Source organism: Callorhinchus milii, unplaced genomic scaffold (genome assembly GCF_018977255.1).
Source record: "Callorhinchus milii isolate IMCB2004 unplaced genomic scaffold, IMCB_Cmil_1.0 Scaffold6, whole genome shotgun sequence".
Taxonomy (NCBI): domain Eukaryota; kingdom Metazoa; phylum Chordata; class Chondrichthyes; order Chimaeriformes; family Callorhinchidae; genus Callorhinchus; species Callorhinchus milii.
In genome coordinates, this window is record NW_024704747.1 from 21,442,243 (window position 1) to 21,462,825 (window position 20,583).

The 20,583-nt window shown below is 41.1% G+C and overlaps 1 protein-coding gene across 1 annotated transcript; it reads left to right on the forward strand.

Annotated features, from left to right (window-relative positions):
* Positions 1 to 688: 688 nt before the first annotated feature.
* Positions 689 to 19,236, forward strand: gtf3c3 (general transcription factor IIIC, polypeptide 3). The gene is made up of 18 exons (XM_042336435.1): positions 689 to 863; positions 1,655 to 1,751; positions 2,192 to 2,355; positions 3,273 to 3,396; positions 4,830 to 5,021; positions 6,356 to 6,521; positions 7,509 to 7,656; positions 8,067 to 8,142; positions 8,763 to 8,863; positions 10,593 to 10,764; positions 11,267 to 11,469; positions 12,334 to 12,435; positions 13,571 to 13,706; positions 14,404 to 14,629; positions 16,947 to 17,137; positions 17,638 to 17,762; positions 18,369 to 18,521; positions 18,943 to 19,236. The coding sequence occupies exons 1-18, from the start codon at positions 762 to 764 to the stop codon at positions 19,063 to 19,065; spliced, it is 2,601 nt and encodes an 866-aa protein (XP_042192369.1). The 5' UTR covers positions 689 to 761; the 3' UTR covers positions 19,066 to 19,236.
* The last annotated feature ends 1,347 nt before the right edge of the window (positions 19,237 to 20,583 follow it).

Sequence of the window (20,583 nt, forward strand, 5' to 3'; positions counted from 1 at the left end):
TCCCCCCCTCCCCCACCACCCCCCCACGGGGCGGGGCGAAACCATGGGCAAGTTTCCTTTACTCCGCGCAGGGCGCCCCGATCATAATCCCTCACGAAACCGCCCCCTCCACCTCCCCCCCAAAAAAATAAATAAATAAAAAAAAACTGGTGGTTGTCGCCGGCGCCGTCCTCCCGCGTTTCGCCGGCGAAGCAGACGGTCAGTTTCACTTTGCAGCCTATTCCGTGAAGGCGCTTCCGAGGCGTCGGGAAGACGCGATGAGAGGCGCTGTATGGATGGAATGCGCAGATTACTGCTGTTATTATTGTGAATTATTAGGAATATCATTCACATTCCTCTCGGGTGTGAAGCGGCGACACAGAGGGGAATCGCAGAGGGAGGGGCCCAAAGGCTGGAGGCTCAGACACAGGCAATCCCACGGACCCCCCCACCCCCCCCACTCTCCCCCCCCCCCCCCTTTTAGGACGTGCCATAGCTTCAGAAAAAAATTTTTTTTGGCCGACAAAAAAAAAGCCCCTCAATCGGGTACCTTTAACATGTAACACGAGCGAAGACCTCTCTCACACACACACACACACACACACACACACGCGCGCGCATGCGCACGCGCGCCCCCACCAGGTTGTCCCCCGGAACCGAAACCCCCGGCAGCGGAACCTCCGCCGGAACCTCTCGGGGTCGGACCCGATGGTCTCCGCTGAGTGTCCGCCGCGTCCGTGTCCGCGTCCTGTCCGTGTCCGGCGGCTCCGGGCGGCGCCGCCATGTCCGGCTTCAGCCCCGAACTGATCGACTACCTGGAGGGAAATATCACCTTTGAGGAGTTTGAGCGGCTCCGGGAGGAGAGGAAAACCCGCGGGGGGCGGGTGAGAGAGTTAATCCATGCGATCACCTCGTGGGGGGGACGGGGGGTCAGAGGGAGGGGGTCAGAGGGAGAGGCTCAGAAGGGGAAGGGGCAGAATGAGGAGGTCAGAGAGGGAGGGGGTCAGAGTGAGAGGGGGTCAGAGTGAGAGGGGGTCAGAGTGAGAGGGGGTCAGAGTGAGAGGGGGGTTCAGAGGGGGAGGGGGTCAGAGTGAGTGGGGGTCAGAGGAAGAGGGGGGGGTCAGAGTGAGAGGGGGTCAGAGTGAGAGGGGGTCAGAGTTAGAGGGGGGGTCAGGGGGAAGGGATCAGAGAGAGAGGGGGGTGGGGCAAAGTGAGAGGGGGAGGGGGTCAGGAGGAGAGGGACAGGGGAGAGGAGAGGGAGAGGGAAGAGGAGCCACGATAGGGTTAGGGTGACGGGGGGAGAGTGAGCGTGACAGTGGAAGAGGGAAAGACCCACAGCTCTGTGATGCTTTTTAATTTTTTTTAAAAAGTTCAGCGCAGAACGATTCAATTTTCCTCTTGTGCCTGTAATATATTATTATTAATAATGCAGAAGCTCCCTCACTGGAGCCATCTAATCTCATCCTGTCTATCTAATTCCATTTTAAATGATGTTATTAACCGAGTCTTAATAGCTGGTGGTAACATTTCACTTTGAATGAGTGTTTCCACAAGCTTTTTCCAATAAGTTGCTTGCTTAAATAAACTTATTCCAGTTTCCCTTTTGTAAGTTTCTATCAATATTCTTGAGTCGATGGTTTGAGTGTGAATAAATGTTGTGCTTTCACATTATCAGGAAATCCAAGGTGATGCAGCGACTGAGGATGAGGGAGATCAGGATGGACCTTCTAAAGCCACAACGAGCTCTGTCAGGCAGCAGGCAGATGACTCGGGTATATTATCATTAATTTCGAAAAAAGTTTCATCACTTTCAATAAAAGACAAGTAATTGTAGGCGCTCTATCTCTGTACTGGATGATGAATTACATTCTACCTGATTTTATTCAAATCTTGTGCTGCGAACCCTGTCCAATATAATAATAATAAAAAATAATCCTTACATTTGATATTTTGCCTTGGGACATCCTCCCGACGTGAAAGGCGCTATGCAAATGTAATCTTGTTGTTGTTGTTTCGTGTTGGAACGATGTCTCAAAGAGCTTTGCAGCTTATACTGCAATGTTTAGTGACTGTTTATTTTGTAGGCAAAACGAAAGGTCATTGACCTGAAACATTAACTTATTTTCCGCTCTCCATGGATGCTGCCTGACCTGCTGCGTGTTCCCAGCGACTTCTGTGTTTATACCAATATTATCAATTGTTTGTTCTGCAGAGGAAACCACTGATGGCGTGAGCAAGAGCGTCCATCGAGCCTTTGCCTCGATGATTGGTGATCACGTAAGTGATGACGAGGAAGAGCAGAGTGAACAGCCCTCTGCTGGAGATGTCTTTGCTTTGGAAATGGAGTTGCATCGAGAGCATAAGAAAATGCAGAAGGTGAGTGGAATCAGATGGTGTTTCCAGACATGGGGAAGACTAGTGGGAGAATTTTTTATAGGAAATGTCACACTCAAATTGGATCCTCTGCCTCCTAAAATATGTGCTCTCTTTGATGTGGCACTTCATCTCTGTCAATCTGCATTTATTTTCAAGGTTTATTTTGATATTTGTTAGTTTTCTTCCCCTGTTTTCCGCTGTTGAAAGCACTGTGACATTCCGGCTTACAGTTTATCTCAATTACAATTACTATATGTTATGTGAAAGGCTCTATATTAATGTAAATTTGTATTGTAATGCTTCAACGAGTTGAACTGTGTAGAAGTTGTCAGTTCTCAGGCATCAGACTTCTATGTGTTTCCTAGGACATCAAATGCAATAATTATTATTATTATCATCCAAGTGGCTATTCTTCATGTGTAAGCATAGACCAAAGCTATGGTCAGCCTGTCTGAAAACAGTGCGGAATCACAACCAAGCCCAATCCTATTCTCACCTGACATCTGCACTTGCACTTGGCATCTCGGGATGGCCACTGCATAGTGATTAGGTGTCGCAACCGCACCTTGTCGTTTTATTTTCCCCCTTTCCAGCCCAGGAGCGCTAAAGTTATTGTGGTGCTGTCGGGCTATCTCAGTACAGAACAGGAATCACACATGCAATATTCTGGCCAACATGACTTAGTTCTGCAAATAGTTGTAGCACCTTTTGGTGTCTTTTCTCAAAGGTTATCGGGTGAACTATTTCTTGTACTTTATTGTCATCATATTGTTTTAGTTCTGACCATCAATGATTCAATATTTAATGTAACCTTTCTTGCTGTGAAATGGTGCAATGATTGCCTGTGTGCTATTTAATGCTTTCTGGATCAGTTGTACCTTTTCACCTTCTGTTGCCTTCAACCTCCTCATTTTTAGGAGAGGCGACCTCGGAGCAAGCTCCCCAAAGCTTTAAGGGGTCTCATGGGAGAAGCTAATATCAGATTTGCCCGAGGAGATCGTGAAGAAGCTGTGATGATGTGTATGGAAATCATCCGGCAAGGTACAGGAGCACATGTGATGATGTCTATGGAAAACTAGGTATCAGCCTGGCTAGGTATCGCTATCACCATTGAATCAGAAGATTGTGGCTAATACTTCAGTCCAGTTCTCTGGTGGTTATCTGCCTGTTCTGCTGGATTATTGCATTATTTTAAAAGAGAAGGGATTTTCACACAGTGTTGTGATCAATAATCTCCAAATAAAAATTGGTCATTCAAGCCATGACCCGCGCTGTCTTCCCTCACCTCCGTAACATCACCCGACTCCGCCACTACCTCACCCCTCAGGCCGCTGAAATTCTTGTTCATGCCTTCATCACCTCCAGGCTCGACTATGCAAATGCCCTGCTTGTCAGTCTTCCCAACTCCTCTCTCCACAGACTGCAGATAATCCAAAACTCTGCAGCCCGTGTCCTCTCCCGCACTAAACTCCATGACTCCATCTCCCCCACTCTCGCCCGACTCCACTGGCTCCCTATCCTTCAGAGGATCCAGTTCAAGATCCTGGTCCTCACATACAAAGCCCTCCATGGCCTCGCCCCACCCTACCTCTGCGACCCCCTAACCCCCTACCAACCCGCCCGTTCCCTCCACTCAGCCGGCTCCGGTCTGCTCCACGTCCCCCGACCCACCTGCCCTACCATTGGCAGGAGACCCTTCAGCCATTCTGCCCCCAACCTCTGGAATTCCGCCCCCCAGTCACTCCGCCTCGCCCCCTCCTTATCCTCCAAGTCCCGCCTAAGACCCTCCTCTTCAACCATGCCATCGGTCACCCCCCTCACCCCTCCAACCCCAGCTCGGGTCTGAAATGCTGTACTATACAAATATAATCTTGGTGGTGTTGGTAGTCATTCACTTCATTGACTGTTTGTGGGACACTACTGGGCACGAAATTGACTGCTGCATTCGCCTACAAAATATACAATCACTACCCTTTACTGTAAAATCCTGAGAAACTGTTTGAGGCGTCCTCCCAGTGTCTAAGGTGCAATTTAAATCGCCAAGCAAGGTAACGGAGGACTTGTCTGTGATTAACATATGAAGATTGAACATATTTTACGAATAAAATTGATATCTTTCATTGAGACAACTGCAAAAACAGGATGATAATTGGAATTGAGCTGTCAAGTTATTTGAAAGGCTTTCTGTGACTCACGTATCGTTTTTTTATTTTGCTTCATTCTTTCATTCATTCTTTCATTCATTCATTTTATCTTTTCACAGGTACACCAGCAACAATTATTTAACAATACTTATTGTTTAAGTCTGCTATCTTTAATATTGCGAATATTTTGTGTTATCAAGAATTAACTGATATCAGGCTCATTGCATTGGCGTAAAGGCAGTGTTAATAGTGAAAGAGCTGCTCATAATTTCTATTGATAAAATATTCTCATTTGTGGTGTAAATATAAAATCTTCTTTTATTCTCCTAGCTCCACTTGCCTATGAGCCCTTTTCGACTCTTGCTATGATCTATGAGGATCAAGGAGACATGGAGAAATCGCTGCAATTTGGACTTATTGCAGCTCATCTGAATCCCAGCGATCCAGAAGAATGGGTGAAATTGGCAGAAATGTCCCTTGAACAGGATAATATCAAACAGGCGATTTTCTGCTATTCAAAAGGTGGGATACATTTTTTTCTTGTCTCATTGAATGGAAGCTAGAGGCTGCTGCTACTGCTGTAAACCGTCTATAAGCATTTCAGTTTACTTTATAAAACACACGTCACAGCAGGGCAAGTAGATTATGACTGAGAGCAGTAGGTTAAATCAGACCTGAAAGTGTTGGCTTGGGGACCTCCTATAGGGTAGCAGAGAGTGGATCCAGGGAAGAAATATTAGGAAGAACTTCAAGGTAGGTGATGGGCCACTCACTGCTTGTAAAATGCTGTTAATGGGAGGTTTAGAAAAATAGAGATTTATATACAATTTTCAAAATTCCAGTGATGGGTTAGCAGTGATAATTCTTGACTATTAAAGAATCCTCGATAGTGAGGGGAGCTGGATTGGTTTAATCAGTGTGTTTCTACTTCAGTATTGAGGGTTATTAATCAAATGATTCCAGATATTGACATCTTCTCCAGTGTTTGAGAAATCACTTTTGTTTGGTCGACAATGCACTTAAGCTGCTGAATCCTTCAGGCAGACCCTTCAATCATTTTTCTGACGTCTAATTTCAATCAAAAGATTAGTCTTAAGCTCCAAGGTCAATATCAATCACATTCAATCTCCCAGTCTCAAGCCTCTGCTGAAGTATTTGCTTTTATTAAATGCAAAGAAGATCATTGCTTGGCCTGGATTCCTGGAACAGAATAATTGCCATGTGTTGGATGGCATCTTTTTAATGCTGTAAGTTGTCATTTCCTTACGGAAATGAAATGGTACAAAAGCTGAAGCTCTTTACTCAGCCCTCTGGGATACGTTTTACATTGTGAAAGAAGGGGAAACTTCCCCAAGAAAAATTGACCGTTAAATAAAATGTGGAATTTGGAATTTGTATTTGAAATACAACAGCAGGATTTATTTCTCTAACTGGATTGTATCAAGTTGTGAAATTCCTGATAAAAGTACATGCAAGACAAATAGACTGTGCGGATCAAAATATGTTGGCACTTAATAATTTCCATTTGCGTTTTGGATCACATTCCAAGGGTAATAATTCTCTAAAAATAGAATAATATTGGTCACTCAATCCGCGACTGTTTGTGGGACAATGCTGTGCGCAATTGGCTGCCGCTTTTCGCCCATGAAAATATAGAGGCATTTCACTTTACAGTATAATCTGTGAAGCGCTTTGAGACATCTCGAAGACGTGATAAGGCGCTACATCAAATGCCAGGATTATTATTTTTACGTGCCTTTTACTTCAACAATTGTGTGAAAATGAAAGGTTGTTTGGAAAGTGTTTTTCTGAAACTTCTACGCCAGGATGATTTTAATTTCATTTTTAATATGTAGCCATAAAGTATGACTCCACAAATGTACGTTACCTGTGGGAGCGTTGCAGCCTCTATGAACAGTTGAGTGAACACAAGCTAGCTATGGATGGATACAGGCGCATCCTTAACCTTCTGCCACCTACTGATGGGGAGCACTTCATGCAGCTGGCAAGAGACATGGCAAAGTAAGTAACATAAACCTGAAATAGTTACCATACTGTTGATTGCCTTTGCTCTTCACTTTGGGAGATCGGCGGATTTGAAAATCATTAAAAATGGTTAAAAAGATAATTAACAAAAGCTGCGTCAGTGTCATTGTTATGATTGCCACATTGCTGTAAAGAGAGTTGTAGAAGAATTTAGATCAGCTATGTCTAAAATCTAAAATCCTATAAATGTGGAATATTAGACAAAGGTGAAAAAATATGACCAAATTTCATCTTACTCAAATAAACATCCTAAAACTATTTCTTAGTTTATTTTTAAACCTATCATATAAACATGCCTAACAGGTTATAGGAGGAGGATTATTCTGATTTGCTTTATAATCCCAAACGGTGACATGATTATTGTACACTTACTGGTGAGTTTCTCTTTGCTCTTACATTTATCCCAACAAACCACTTGTCAATAACTCTCCTGTGTAGAGTATCTCCTCTGCACTAGAATCATGACTGGGACAGTGGTCAGGGTTTCCTATTTAGCTTTCCTATTTAGTGAGGAAATGGTACAGACAATGTCTATTTCCAGACTGTTTTTGTCAACAACTTTAGGAAGGAATAAAAGGTACCAATAAGAGTATAGATCTGAGTAATTCCTTAAATTGTATCAATTCTATTTGGAAAATAAGAACAGAAATGTTTTAGTTTACTTATTAGAGAAACAGATTATTTTCTTTAAATTTCACCCAGTTTTTTGTCTTCAAATTTAAGATCGCCGTTGTGAAATGTTTTAAAATTCTGATTTGATTCGGAAGCCAGTTTGCAGCAATTCCTAAAATGAGCCAGTTTCCAAATTAAGCCTGAATTAAAATTTTCTCCACAGTCCTGCATGATCTTAAATTTGAAGACAAAATGGTCTTAAAGGCTAAGACTGTGCAATTTCATGCCTATTAGGAGTTAAGATATTGGTTTCTAAATAATTCTGAATCGTAATCAATGTACTTTCTGCAGGAGCTATTACGAAACCAATGATATTATGTCAGCAATTGGTGTGATGGAAGAGGCTCTCGGCAAACATCAGAACCTGGTTTCTGCTGAGGATGTGAACATGGCAGCTGAGCTGTATCTGTCAAACAAACAGTACGATAAAACATTAGAGGTAAGGCAAGGTGGGAATAAGGAACAAGATTGAATTACAGTACTGTTCTCTGTGTGTGCTGAATTTTAGGTCACCTCCCTGTAATATTTGAATACCTGAAGATCGATTTGCAAAAGTGGGTGCTGACTGATTATTCCTTAAACCGCAAGAAAGAAACTCAAGCAGTTTAAACACCTTCTTAACCCTCGAACATCTTGCAGCCTTCTCCATACTGCATAATGTACGCAAGGGATATTCACCTACAAAATACACAGACAATTCACTTTACATGATATTCTGTGAAGCACTTTGAGACGGCTCAACAATGTGATAAGGTGCTATATCAAATGAAGTATTATTATTGGTTATTGTGTTTTTCTTATAATGTATTTGTCTTATAATGTGCATTCTGTTGCTTTTTTGTGTTTTAGGTTATAACAAAGTTTAGTGAAGTTGTAGTTGGAAAAGTTTCCCCAAAGCAAGAATCTTCTGAGGAAACTACAACAGGTAAATTGTTTAAAACTGATCCTCAAACTATATCACTTCCCTTAAATATTCCCATTGTACTTTACACCATCAGAATAAATCTTTTGTGCATGGACTCATTATTGCATTGTTAAATCAATATCTTGTATCTACTTATGGTAATTAGTTTACCTTTGTTTAATTGGCACAAAGTTGTTCTGCGATTCTTTTAATGAATAAAATGCGAATAATCCAGATACCGTTTTAACTTTACCGAGCTAAAAAAATGGAAGCTATACACTGACATAACAATCTCAGTAAGTGCTTGCAAAAGGCTTGATTCTTGTCCACTAACTATTAGAAATAATGCAGTAAACCCTCCATAAGTCTAAATTTGAGAGCAATAAAACTTGTTATAATTCATTCTACGTTCCAGTGTGCTTTACATGAGAGTGGGGCAAAATGAGCAACATATATGGAGAGAGAGGTTTGGAAATGGTGCATACTTCTGGGGAAGCTAGAGATGGGAGGAGATAATCATTAAAAAGCATGGGGGGACTGAGATGAAAGCCGAGGATGACATGCTGCTGGAGTTCATTTGAGTACTTTACAATGCTGAGTGAAAATGAAATTGCTGTGTGTGTGTGTTAATCTGATTGCAGGAGCTGTGTACAACTGTCAGATCCCAGAGGGGGTTCCCATTGATATCAGAGTCAAGTTGATGGTGTGCCTGATCCATCTTCACATCCTTCAGCCACTTGATGTATGTTTCAACTCAGCTCGCTGTTTACTTCCCTTTATAACTAAGTCTAGGCTCACTCTGCGAGATATAATTAGCTCTGTATGGTAAGCAGAATGTAGCAATCAAATAGGTTATTGGAATGCTGGGCTTTACAACAAGGGGTCCAGCATATAGAAGCAAAGAACTGCTGCAACAGTTGCATAGAGTGCTGGTCAGATCACACTAGGAGTATTGTGTTTCGTTGTGTGAACATTAAACCTTTGGAAGAACATACTGGCCTTGAAGGTCATCCAATAACAATTCACCAGATTCATCCCTGAGATGAAGGGATTTGGTTGTGATGATTAAGAGGCTGGGTGAACTTTGGTTTATATTCCCAAGAGCCGAGGAGGTTAAGGGGGTGATCTTCTCCACACATTGAAAATGCTGAAGGCATTTGACAAGATAGACGGGATGCAAATCAATGGGTCATAGTGTTCAAGCTAAAGCGAAACCGGTTAGAAGTGAGATCAGAAAACATTTCTTCAAACAAAGGGTTATGAGAATGTGGAATATACTACCCCAGAAGGCTGTAGATCAAATTTGATTGAAGGTATCTCAACATGAGATTGATACTTGGGAAATAAAAGGATTAAATTACATGAAGAACAGGCAGAGAAATGGAATTAAACGATATGCCAGGGTCCAACAAAATGGTGGAGCAGATTCTGTGCCTGTTCAGTTTACGAAGATAGCTCTACTTCAGTTAGTGGTGTAAAGCAGAGCTCTGCAAATGATGAACATAAGTTTATTTTGAAGTTGTACATTTTTATTTTGCAGTTCTTGTTTTAAATCACTGTTATTCCCATTCTTATGTCCACTAAGAACTGGATAACAACCCAGATTGAGCAGAGATCACTCCTTTTGCTTTTTGACGTTAGTGATTTAATAATAATAACCCTTACATTTGGTATAGCACTTTTCACGTCGGGAGGATGCCCCAAAGCATCAAGTATACAGTATATACTGTAGTCTTGTGGGCGTTTTGCGTAGATATAAAAATCTCCCCACCCTCAAATTTATGTCTATGTATTATCATTAAGTAAATTTAGTTTAAATGTTACTGTTAAGTATTACAGGATTTATACCATAGTCTTTACAGAAAAGAGTAATGAATTTACATTTAACCCAAACCATTCTGATGCATTTAGTTCATATTGTGCAGCAGTGTCTCAAGCATGGTTGATTGCAGGTTGGTTTGCCCAAACTACATTTTAATCTTAAACATTGAGCTTCTTTCCAAATGGCTTGGTTCCCTGGAGTTTTTGATGAACTCTTGGTCTTACGTTTGATGCACAGTGCAGTGACAGATATGTTATGTGAATAAGCTTGAACAGCCCACAGGTTTGATTTTAATTCAAGATACTATTTACTTAAAAACGCACTTTCCCAAAAAACGATTTCATTTATCTACACTGCAATCTAAAATGATTTGAAAAGAATGTGCAGCACCGAAACAGGCCACTCGACCCAATCAGTCCATGCCAGTCTTTATAATCCACACCCATTCTTTACTCCCTCCCATACTTTTGTTCACCTCGCCCTCATGTGAAGGTCTAGATTCCTCTTGAATACTATGCTATCTGATTCAACCACCACTTCATGCATTGAGTTCCACAAACTCACCACCCTCATCTGTAACTATTTTGTAACAGCTCCTTAATACTTTGACGCAGGCAGTTAAACCAAGTACATTCTCTTTTATCGATAGTTTTTGATGACCAATTTAATGGAACAGAACCCTGAAGAAATGGGAGATCTTTACTTGGACGTGGCTGAGGCCTTCCTGGATATCGGGGAGTATAACTCGGCATTGCCCCTCTTGAGTGCCCTGGTGTGTTCAGAGCGGTACAACCTGGCAGTCGTGTGGCTTCGACATGCAGGTAACTGGAACTCGGAGCAGAAATTCAGCGTAAATCTTCTCAGCAATGCGGCATAGAGATCTGTCGGATCTAATTCCATATGTTTGGATTAATCTGCTCAAAACGTAAGAAAAACTTACATGGGGAAGAAAAGTGGGTGGTACATCACCACAATTTTCCCAGAACTTGGTGCAATTCCATTTCAAAGTGAAGCAGACATCATGTGCAGCTCATATCTTCTTGTAATTTGTGGCATGTCTGCATCTCTCCCAATTAGTGCATGTAGTGACTGCTTCCAGCGTAATGCTTCTGAATGGTTAGATGGTACACTTAACCTTATACTTACACTTGCATATCCTCTTTGCTTTATTTATGTCCTTCTACTTTTTGGGGGGAAGGTACAGGATTAGTGCAGCATGTTCTGGTGTTTTATAATGGGAGAAGGTAAAGAGAGTGAGAAGCAATTCTGAGAGAAGGAATAAGTCATTGGTATTTAACTGTAACTTTCATCTTGTAACTTTAGAGTGTCTGAAGGCTCTGGGACACATGGAACTGGCAGCAGAGAGCTATGTTAAAGTTGTTGAAATGGCACCTTTGCATCTAGATGCTCGCATCTCCCTCTCGACCCTTCAACAGCAACTGGGACGCCCAGAGAAAGCTCTTGAGGCACTGGAATCTATGCATGATCCTGAGACACTAGCACATGATGCGAGTGCAGCACAGCAGGTAAGGAGATCAGAAACTTGTGACACATGCTGGTGGCTATAGGGCATCAAATTCACTCCTGGAAATGTCAAGGCTGTGCCATTTCTTTACATGCAACTCAAAGGCTTTTGTTTTATAATGTCATTAAATCTATTCATGACAACGTCTTGGGTATGAGCATGTCTGGCATACCAGCAGATTAAATAAATGATTGTTTAATGCCAATGCGGTAACAGTTTTGAGCACAGCACTATACTCACACATAAACAAGTTTTCAGTACAAATAGTTATCACTTGTATGTAATTACTTTAAATGGATTTTCAAAGTGAAGAACGGGCATTCCTTCTGTCCTTCATGACAATCTGCCTGCCTTGTAGTTTCCTGTGTGATTTTAGTGTTAAACATATTTGCTTCTCGTTAACTTAAAGGAAACTAAAAGAAGGATTTTTGGAAATTGCAGGGAAAGGAGCTGAATTGTTTTTATTAAAAACAAACTGGAGCCCAGTACAATCAGTTAAGTGACTAACTGGGTCAAGTTATGAAATCTATGACAATAAAAGCCGCCACAGTGGATGAGTTAAGTCGTTTTTAAAAGGACTGGTGAATGAAGTGGAATGTGGTTTGGAATTCACTGTGTAAGGAAGTGGGGAGAAGAAAGGACTTGGGAGAAAGAAACAAGATATGACAAGAAGATAAGAATAAGGGAGAGTATTGTAGTAACTTATTTTGCAACAAATAACAAACCAAAATATTATAGAGAGTTACAAATAAACCATTTGGGGCCAATAGTTTTGGTGGAGAAATTGGGTTGTCCATGTTTTTTGTTCTCTTTTCACATAAATGCATCAATTTGTCAGGTGGTAAAAATCTGTGGTCCTTTGCAGGAGCTGAAGCTGCTGCTACATCGTTCTACTCTATTGTATTCTCAAAGAAAACTGCATGATTACGTGGATGCTTTACTTGCAATGCTCACAATGCTTCTAAAGGTAAGTTATTAAGTTCTTCTTTCACAGGGTAAACTCACTGTCAATCAGAAAGCAAACACAATTCAAGGTTCAATGTCAGTGCAAAGCATATCCCCAACTATCATCTGTTGCAAGGGTCATATGTATACTGGATCCATTCAGGTTAGCAGTAGGTCTGAGCCATGAGTCTGTAATAGTCAGCTTGAGTGCAATTGTCGACATGTTTGAAAGTCCATGTTATATGAAGCTTTACTAGGAAATGAGCAAAATGTGTATATGTGTTTGAGTATGTAATATATGTATATCAAACTGTTATAAGTAAATTTGTGAGCTGGGACTTTAGTGTAGAAAACCGCTGAATTCCTTGCAAAGAAGAAATTCTGTTCTTTATTATCTGATAATATAAGGTTTGCAGTGTGGATACTGTATTATCACTGACTGGAATTGTTTACCTATTTGCACAGCCTTTGTGCTTGGGTTTGTTCTGCTCCTTTGCCTACAGCTGGAGTTAAACTGCTTCATTTGGTTTACGATCAACAACAACAACAACAACAAGATTCCATTTATAAAGCGCCTTTCACGTCAGGAGGACGTCCCAAGGCGCTGCACAGTTGGGTCATGACCCGAGCAGGGGGGAAATGGTCAGGGTGAGGGGAGGGAAGGGAGGGAGCGAGGAGGGGGGAAATGGTCAGGGTGAGGGAAGGGAGGGAGCAAGGAGGGGGAAATGGTCAGGGTGAGGGGAGGGAAGGGAGGGAGCGAGGAGGGGGAAGAGAGTCGAGAGGGGAGCTGAAGGCACGGTCAAAGAGAAGATCAAAGAGAGGAAGGAGCTTGTCATTTACTTTGTTTGATTTTAGCCATGTCTTGGTTTAAGTAAATTTGGTAATTCTGAGCACACCTGCAGATGAAACCCATGCTATGCCTGCAGATCTTGGCTTGGTACAAAACAATATTAAAATTCACAATAATACACACAACCACTTTGTTGTTCAAATCATATCCTATAAAATACTGCCATTGTGCCTTGTGTACAAGAGACTGTGATGTACAAAAATAAAGCCTGCATGGCCTGGAAGACTATTATATGATAACATCATATTAAAGATTGAATTATGTTGATTTCCAAAGGAAATTGTGCCTAAAAATAGTTTGATTTCAGGTAGCAATGAGTAGAGCTGAAGTATCGTTGGTTTCGAGAATAAAAGGTGAGGAGAAGCACTTGTACCTTGTAAAGGACTTGAGAGACAAAGATAATGACATTGATGACCAGGAAGCTGCATATTTAGATGTTAAAGGTAAGAAGAAGGTTTGCAATTGATGTGGGGCTTTCAGAGGCAGTGACTTAAAACCACTTCTTCCCACTGAACAGTGCTGCTTGTCACTGAGTTTCTGTAATGAACATCAACATGTTGCTGGACCAGTGATGCTAAGATAATCTTTCCATTGTAACCGTACCCTTTATGCTACCTCAGCATATTATGTCTATTCTCTGCAAATTGTATTTTATTGTTCCAAGCTGATAATGTCAACCATGTTGGCAGAGAAAGCAAATGTTAGTACTGTATGTGAGCTCATATTGTAGGGAAAAGTCTTCAAGTGCCAGAACTCAGCTTATTATCTTAGTGTACAGAATCACACAATGTGATTTGCTGCCTGCAATTTAGATACAACACTGAAAGGTTCAATGGTCATTGAGCTGTTCAGCTGCAACTGTCACTGAACTGCATTTCCTGGTGACTCTGCTCCAGCCTTTTAGACTTTGCCAGTTTAGGATTTGTGATGTGCCTTTTTGCAAATCTCGCAACTGATCTTGCAACAAAGCAGAAGTCACAATTAGCCACTTGAATCCGGTCGGCCAATATCAATCACATTTGAAATCCCTTTATTACATTAATTTAATGTGAAGAATCCGTTTTCTTCTTATTTCTTCACACCATCAATTATAAAGCCAGTATTAATTATTTAATATTTCTGTATTATTTTTTAAAACAGGAAAAACAAGTGTACTAAATAGGGATGACTGGTGGAACTTGTTGCTGAAAGCCATATATACCATGTGTGATCTTGAACGCTTCATGGAAGCAGAACTCCTGGTTGATTCTTCCTTGGAATATTACTCCTTTTATGATGATAAGCAGAAGCGAAAAGAATTGGAATACTTTGGGCTGTCTGCTGCTATTCTTGATTGCAACTTCAGGAAAGCTTACAATTATATCAGGTACTTCATTTCAGCCCATTCTTAACTGTGGGTTTAAATGTAAATTATTCACGTCAATGTGTAAAGTAACTGGGATATTTTGCAGTGAACTGGGGCAGCCTGTTTGAGCATCATTGTGAGGCCTACGCTTGAGACCTTTGAGGTCTCCTTTCAGTTAGGCATCTCATTGTAATTGGTTTTAATAATAATCCTTGCATTTGATATACGCCTTATCATGTCTTTGAGACGTTTCAAAGCGCTTCGTAGAATATACTGTAAAGTGGAGTGACTGTATATTTTGCATGGGCAAAATGTGGCAGCCAATTGCGCACAGCAGCGTCCCCACAAACAGTTGTGGATTGAGTGACCAAATTATTGTTATTTTTTTGAAGGAATTATTGCCCCCGGAAAAGCAATCTGCCAATCGACTAACAATCGGGTTCCTACTTACTGCAAGGTAAACAGAGGTGTGTGGAGTAAGGAAACTTGCCCAACATTTTGCCCCGCCCAAGAATCGAACCCAGGTCTCTCGCTTGTGAGGCAATTGCTCTAAGCACTGAGCTACAGGACTCCACAGGAATTTGGAGCTATTATTTCAAAGCTGCTCCTCTGTATCTTTTTCTAATGCAAATTATACATGCATTCCCTTTTTTTCCTCTTATTATTTAGATGTGGCTTTAATTCGTTTTTTTCTTGAACTTGTAATTTATTTCCACTTAGCAATTCTCATTTTCCATTATGAAAAAGATCACACCCAGAGATAAATTCTTACCAATTGATTTTAATATTAATGCTAATCTCCAAAATGTAAAGCTCTACATAAAGGTACTGCAAGATGTTCCACTCTGGGTAGTACAATAAAATGAGTAATGTATTGCCATGGGATTTTACCGGGGAGTATGGCTTAATGCAGCTCTAGAATTGTACAGGAGTCGGTGTCTCTCCATTCTTTCTCTGTCCCTGGTTTAAGCTTTGTTGCTGCTTATTACTTGATGCAGTGGCCTTTCTGAGGCTGAAATCCTGTAGAAATGAATTAAATGAAAGAGATTGCTATATCCACCAGAGGGCCAACTCGTGCAGCTTTCTACAAGATAAAAGAGTAGTGGTTTCAATTGGGCTCTTTCAGTCTATGATATGAGAGGCTTGGTTTCTTTGTGCTCAACCTTGCAAACCTTAATTAATTCTTTAAATTGTAGGTTTAGATAGCATTCGAATACTGGTAACAGGTTATCATTTCATTCTAACTTGTTTTAGGGATACAAATGGTGTGATGTGTTTCAATGTACAACAGGTGAGATTTTGTCTGCCAATTTATAAGAAAAACCCTGATTTATTTTTGTGCGGGGGTGTTTAGCCACATGTAGAATTGATTAACGGAGAATGAGAGGTTGTCAGATATATAGCTAAACTTGACCAAAGTTAATAATAATATCCTTGCATTTGATATCACGTCTTTGAGACGTCTCAAAGTGCTTCACAGAATATACTGTAAAGTGAATTGACTATATTTTGTGGGCTAAATGCAGCAGCCAATTGCACACAGCAGTGTCCCACAAACAGTTGTGGATTGAGTGACCTAATATCTGAAGGTTTAATAAGAAGCTACATCTGTAATCATTGAAGCCATTTTTCACACTAACCATTTGTGATCCCCGTCCAGTGACTAATGACGTTTGCCTACAAATGCACAGTCACTACACAGCAATAAAACCCCGTGACGCACTTTGAGATGTTATCCTACTTAAAGGGTGCTATATAAACGCAAGTTTGTTGTTGTATGCATCTTGTACGTCTTGATTCTGTTTGATTTATTCATTCATAGAAGGTAAAATTAGAATCGGTAAAGCCACTTCTAGGGGTGAAACAGCCACGGAAAGGCAGAGAGAGGGCTGCAGATTTAAGATAGAGTCTGTGCTGAGTGAGCTAATCTCAGCAGTAGGGGGTGCATCAATTGGCATCAGTTTACTGAGAACATAGGAGCGAGGTTAAAAAAGGTCAGTGTGGTTTCCTGCTCCTGATTACTATCCAGTGACCCCTGCTGTATACTGGGCATGTTTGGACCTCAATTAAGGACTGGATTGGGACAGCTGTGATGTCTTCTCTCCCCCCCCCACTCCCCACCACCCTTCTATTGTTGCATTTTTTTTTAGCACTCACTGCATTGGGTCCCATATGCTTAGGAAAGCTTCTACAGTACAAATCAATGCCTGTGGATCTGCACCCCAGCATGAGGCTGTGCTTGCAGGAAGGGATTTTCCTTGACAAAAAAAAGGCCCAAAACACCTATCGTTTTTGTCTTGCCCCAGAGTAATCGATTTCCTTTCTCTTTTCTTTCAAGGGTCATGGTGATGGAAAACGTGAACAGACCTCAGCTGTGGAATATCTTCAACCAGGTCACCATGCACTCACAGGATTTGAGACACCATCGTTTCTGCCTGCGCCTAATGCTGAAACACCCAGACAATCACGCACTCTGTGTTCTCAATGGCCACAATGCCTTTGTGGCTGGAAGTTTCAAGCATGCCTTAGGTAATCAGTGCCAACCTATTTTATAACGTATTCTGTATCATGTGAAACACTAATGCAGAAGCTGGACTGATTCTGAGCTTGCGATCTCTGACCTCGGGTCCTGAAAATGGTTTATAAACTCGAGCTCGTTCAGGTTACAAACCTCTCAACGAGACTAGCTCAGTGTCGTTCTTTGGTTGGTTTAATTTTTTTTATTGTGTGTTGACGTATTTTGGCAAAGTATTATGAACTGTATAATTGCATTAAAAAGTATTACCACATGTGATTGTAATAATTTGGCCACTAAATGATGAAGGATGACTGAACATTGTTGGTAGTGAGGTGGAAGTGGTGTACATTTTCTGTTGGGACATTTGTTTGATAGCGGAGCAGGTGAGGAAATGTATTGCTATTCGTGAATGTCTTTTATTCGTGAAAGCGCTTTGGAGGATTAGACATCTATTGCATATTTTTTTAACTATAATAAATATTACCTCATCCCTTCTGATTTTAAATTTCAGGTCAATACGTTCAGGCTTTCAGAGCTCAGCCGAATGAACCTCTCCACAGTCTTTGTGTCGGCCTTACTTTTATCCACATGGCATCTCAGAAGTTTGTTTTAAAAAGGCATCCCCTTCTGGTGCAGGTTTGTCAAGGTCGTTCAGTTTTAGTTTTATGGTGCGAAGTCTAGTCTCAAGGAAAACCTAAAGATAATGATTGGAAATGATTGGAAGCTGACAATAGAGTCCTTTACTTTTGCATCTTATTTCCCATTGAATGAAACCTCAGGGTTCAGTTGCCTTTGATCTTTGTGTATTCACTGCATCTGTAAGGCTTGGCATGTAAACAGGCCTTGGCTCTCGACTGCATACACCCATAACACCCAATTAGAGTAAAAAGCAGTAAGTAATATACTGGGAGTCAAGGAGAGAGTAAGATACATCCTGTTTCCATACCTAAGCATTGTGACAATTTGGTGGATGAAGTTATTGCTCAGTGCAGTACTATACACTAGAAGATTGCTGGTTTATAGTCCTGGTCTGAGCTAAGTTTGTTCATTTTGGTCGAGAAGCAGCTGGGCAGCTATGGCCTCATCACATTGGAGGAGGAATCAGCGAGTTATTCTGATTGCGATTGGATTGCTATTCTGCTTGAAAGTATGTGGATGAGGACGTACGTGATCGTGCTTAGCTGTGATCGTGATCTAAATTTTTAGGTTGCTTTAATTTACATCTATATTCTTTCTCTCTAGGGATTCTCTTTCCTCACCCGCTATCTGGAACTTCGGGGACCTTGCCAAGAAGTCTACTATAACATAGGGCGTGCATTACATCAACTGGGGCTGGTGCATTTTGCAATTCATTATTATGAAAAGGCACTGGAACTCCCACCTGTTAAATTGGAGGTACATAATTTGCTGGAAATCTAAATATCCAATTTCATTGCCGTCTTTTCTCACACAAAACGTTAATGAACAGGATTGATCGTAAAATAGCTATTACTGCTCCATTTAGGCCACGCACAGTTTTCTGGGTAGATAAATGGCAGACATCATGCTCCCATGTCCCAGCTGTTGCTATGTTTAAGCTGACTGCTAGATGGTGTAGTGGAGGAGGCTGACGGGAATTACAGACATGAACTGGTACTCTGCGCACAGTGCAGTGTGCTGGATCAACATCACAGGGTAACACAAGGAACTTGAGATTTTGTTTGTCAGACGCACATTTTGAATACTTCCATCTTCTGAATTCTGTACATAGATTCTCTGTAAAAAGTCAAAAGGTTTGAATTAATGCTGATTTTAAAGAAATATTTTCTTTTTGCAGGGAATCGAAGAAGATCAGGTGGATCTAAGGCGGGACATTGCTTACAATCTATCTCTGATTTATCAGAGCAGTGGAAATATTGATATGGCTCATAAAATTATAAATAAACATTGTTTTGTATGAAGTTCCCATGGTTCAAAATTGGATTGTACAGTGTGGTTGTCATTGTTAATTAAGAAGTTGTTTAACGGCTAACATTTAGCTTTTGTCATTGGATTTGTATATATTTTATTGATTTAACCTTGTGTATTTTCTCTATTGCAGAGATGATTAAAATATTCTGAAAATTGTTAATCCGCATTGTAAATGTTGAAAAAGTTTGATGTCAGTGTGTATGATACGGGATAGCTGTGTACACATTCTACCATATAGCAATGCATATACCAGTATACAGAACTACAGCAAGATTGAATTTAGAAGACTGAGGTGTAGGTAGTCATAGTCCGAGCAGTGTTGGGTGCTCTCAGCATTGATCCCTTATCACGTCTTTGAGACGTTATATCGAATGAAAGGATTATTATGATACTGATATTATAATACTAATATAATAATAACAATATTATATACTAATATTATAATACAAGGTGAGATTTGTGCACACAATTTATAACTGGGAAATGTGGTCCTGTAAGTTGGACTGAATATTCAGAACACATTTTGTCCACCTCTGGGATTGAGGTAGTTGCAGAAAATTGCAGCTGGGACTCAATGAAGACTCGCGGTTCAAATCTAATAGTGTTGACATTGTTATCTTTTGGAAAGCTAACATGATGTGCTTTCTGGAACAATAAAAACATCCCTCCCAAGGCTGTTACTGGACATCAATATGTGTCTTACACTAAAACTGTGGGTTGCTGAGGTGTTTGCATGTGAACCTGTTATATTGATTGTATTTCTTTATCAGTCCTCAATGTGCAGAATTTAATAACATCCATACTCTGAATTTTTCGCTTGTGAATCGTGGGATATTGACAGCTGAAAGGCTTTACAGAAAAACGTCTGTGGTCCTTGAATGCTGATCTGCAGACCAACAGAAGCTGTGAATGTCCTGGCCAACAGTCCCTCAGAAAGAAATTATGATTCACTTCAAAGCTGTTTGTGGGCCAGTGCTGTGTACAAATTGATGTTGTGTTTGGCTACAAAATACAGTCACTCCACTTTACAGTAAAACTTGTGTAAAGCTTTTGCGACATCCTGATGTGAAAGGTGCTGTATCAAATGCAAGGATTATTATTATTTAACCATTTTCATTAAACATTATATTCATCAGTGATGATCAAAACTGAAGTTCAAAGATATGTGGAGAAAGCAGTTTGTACTATTCGTGATCCAATTGAGAATTGGGTTCTTGAATTTCTTATGGATGCTGATCCACAACAACAACAAAATTACATTTGTACAGCGCCCTTCACGTCGGGAGGTCATCCCAAGGCGCTGGACAGTGCCTTGGACCTGAGCTGGGGGGTGGGATTGGGGAGGATGGAGAGTGGGAGAAGCAGGGTGATCGAAGGCACGGTTGAAGAGGAGGGTTTTGAGCTGGGTCTTGAAGGTGGCAAGGGAGGGGATGAGGCGAAGGGACTGTGGAATGAAGTTCCAGAGGGTGGGGGCAGAGTGGCAGAAGGCCTGCCCACCAATAGTGGG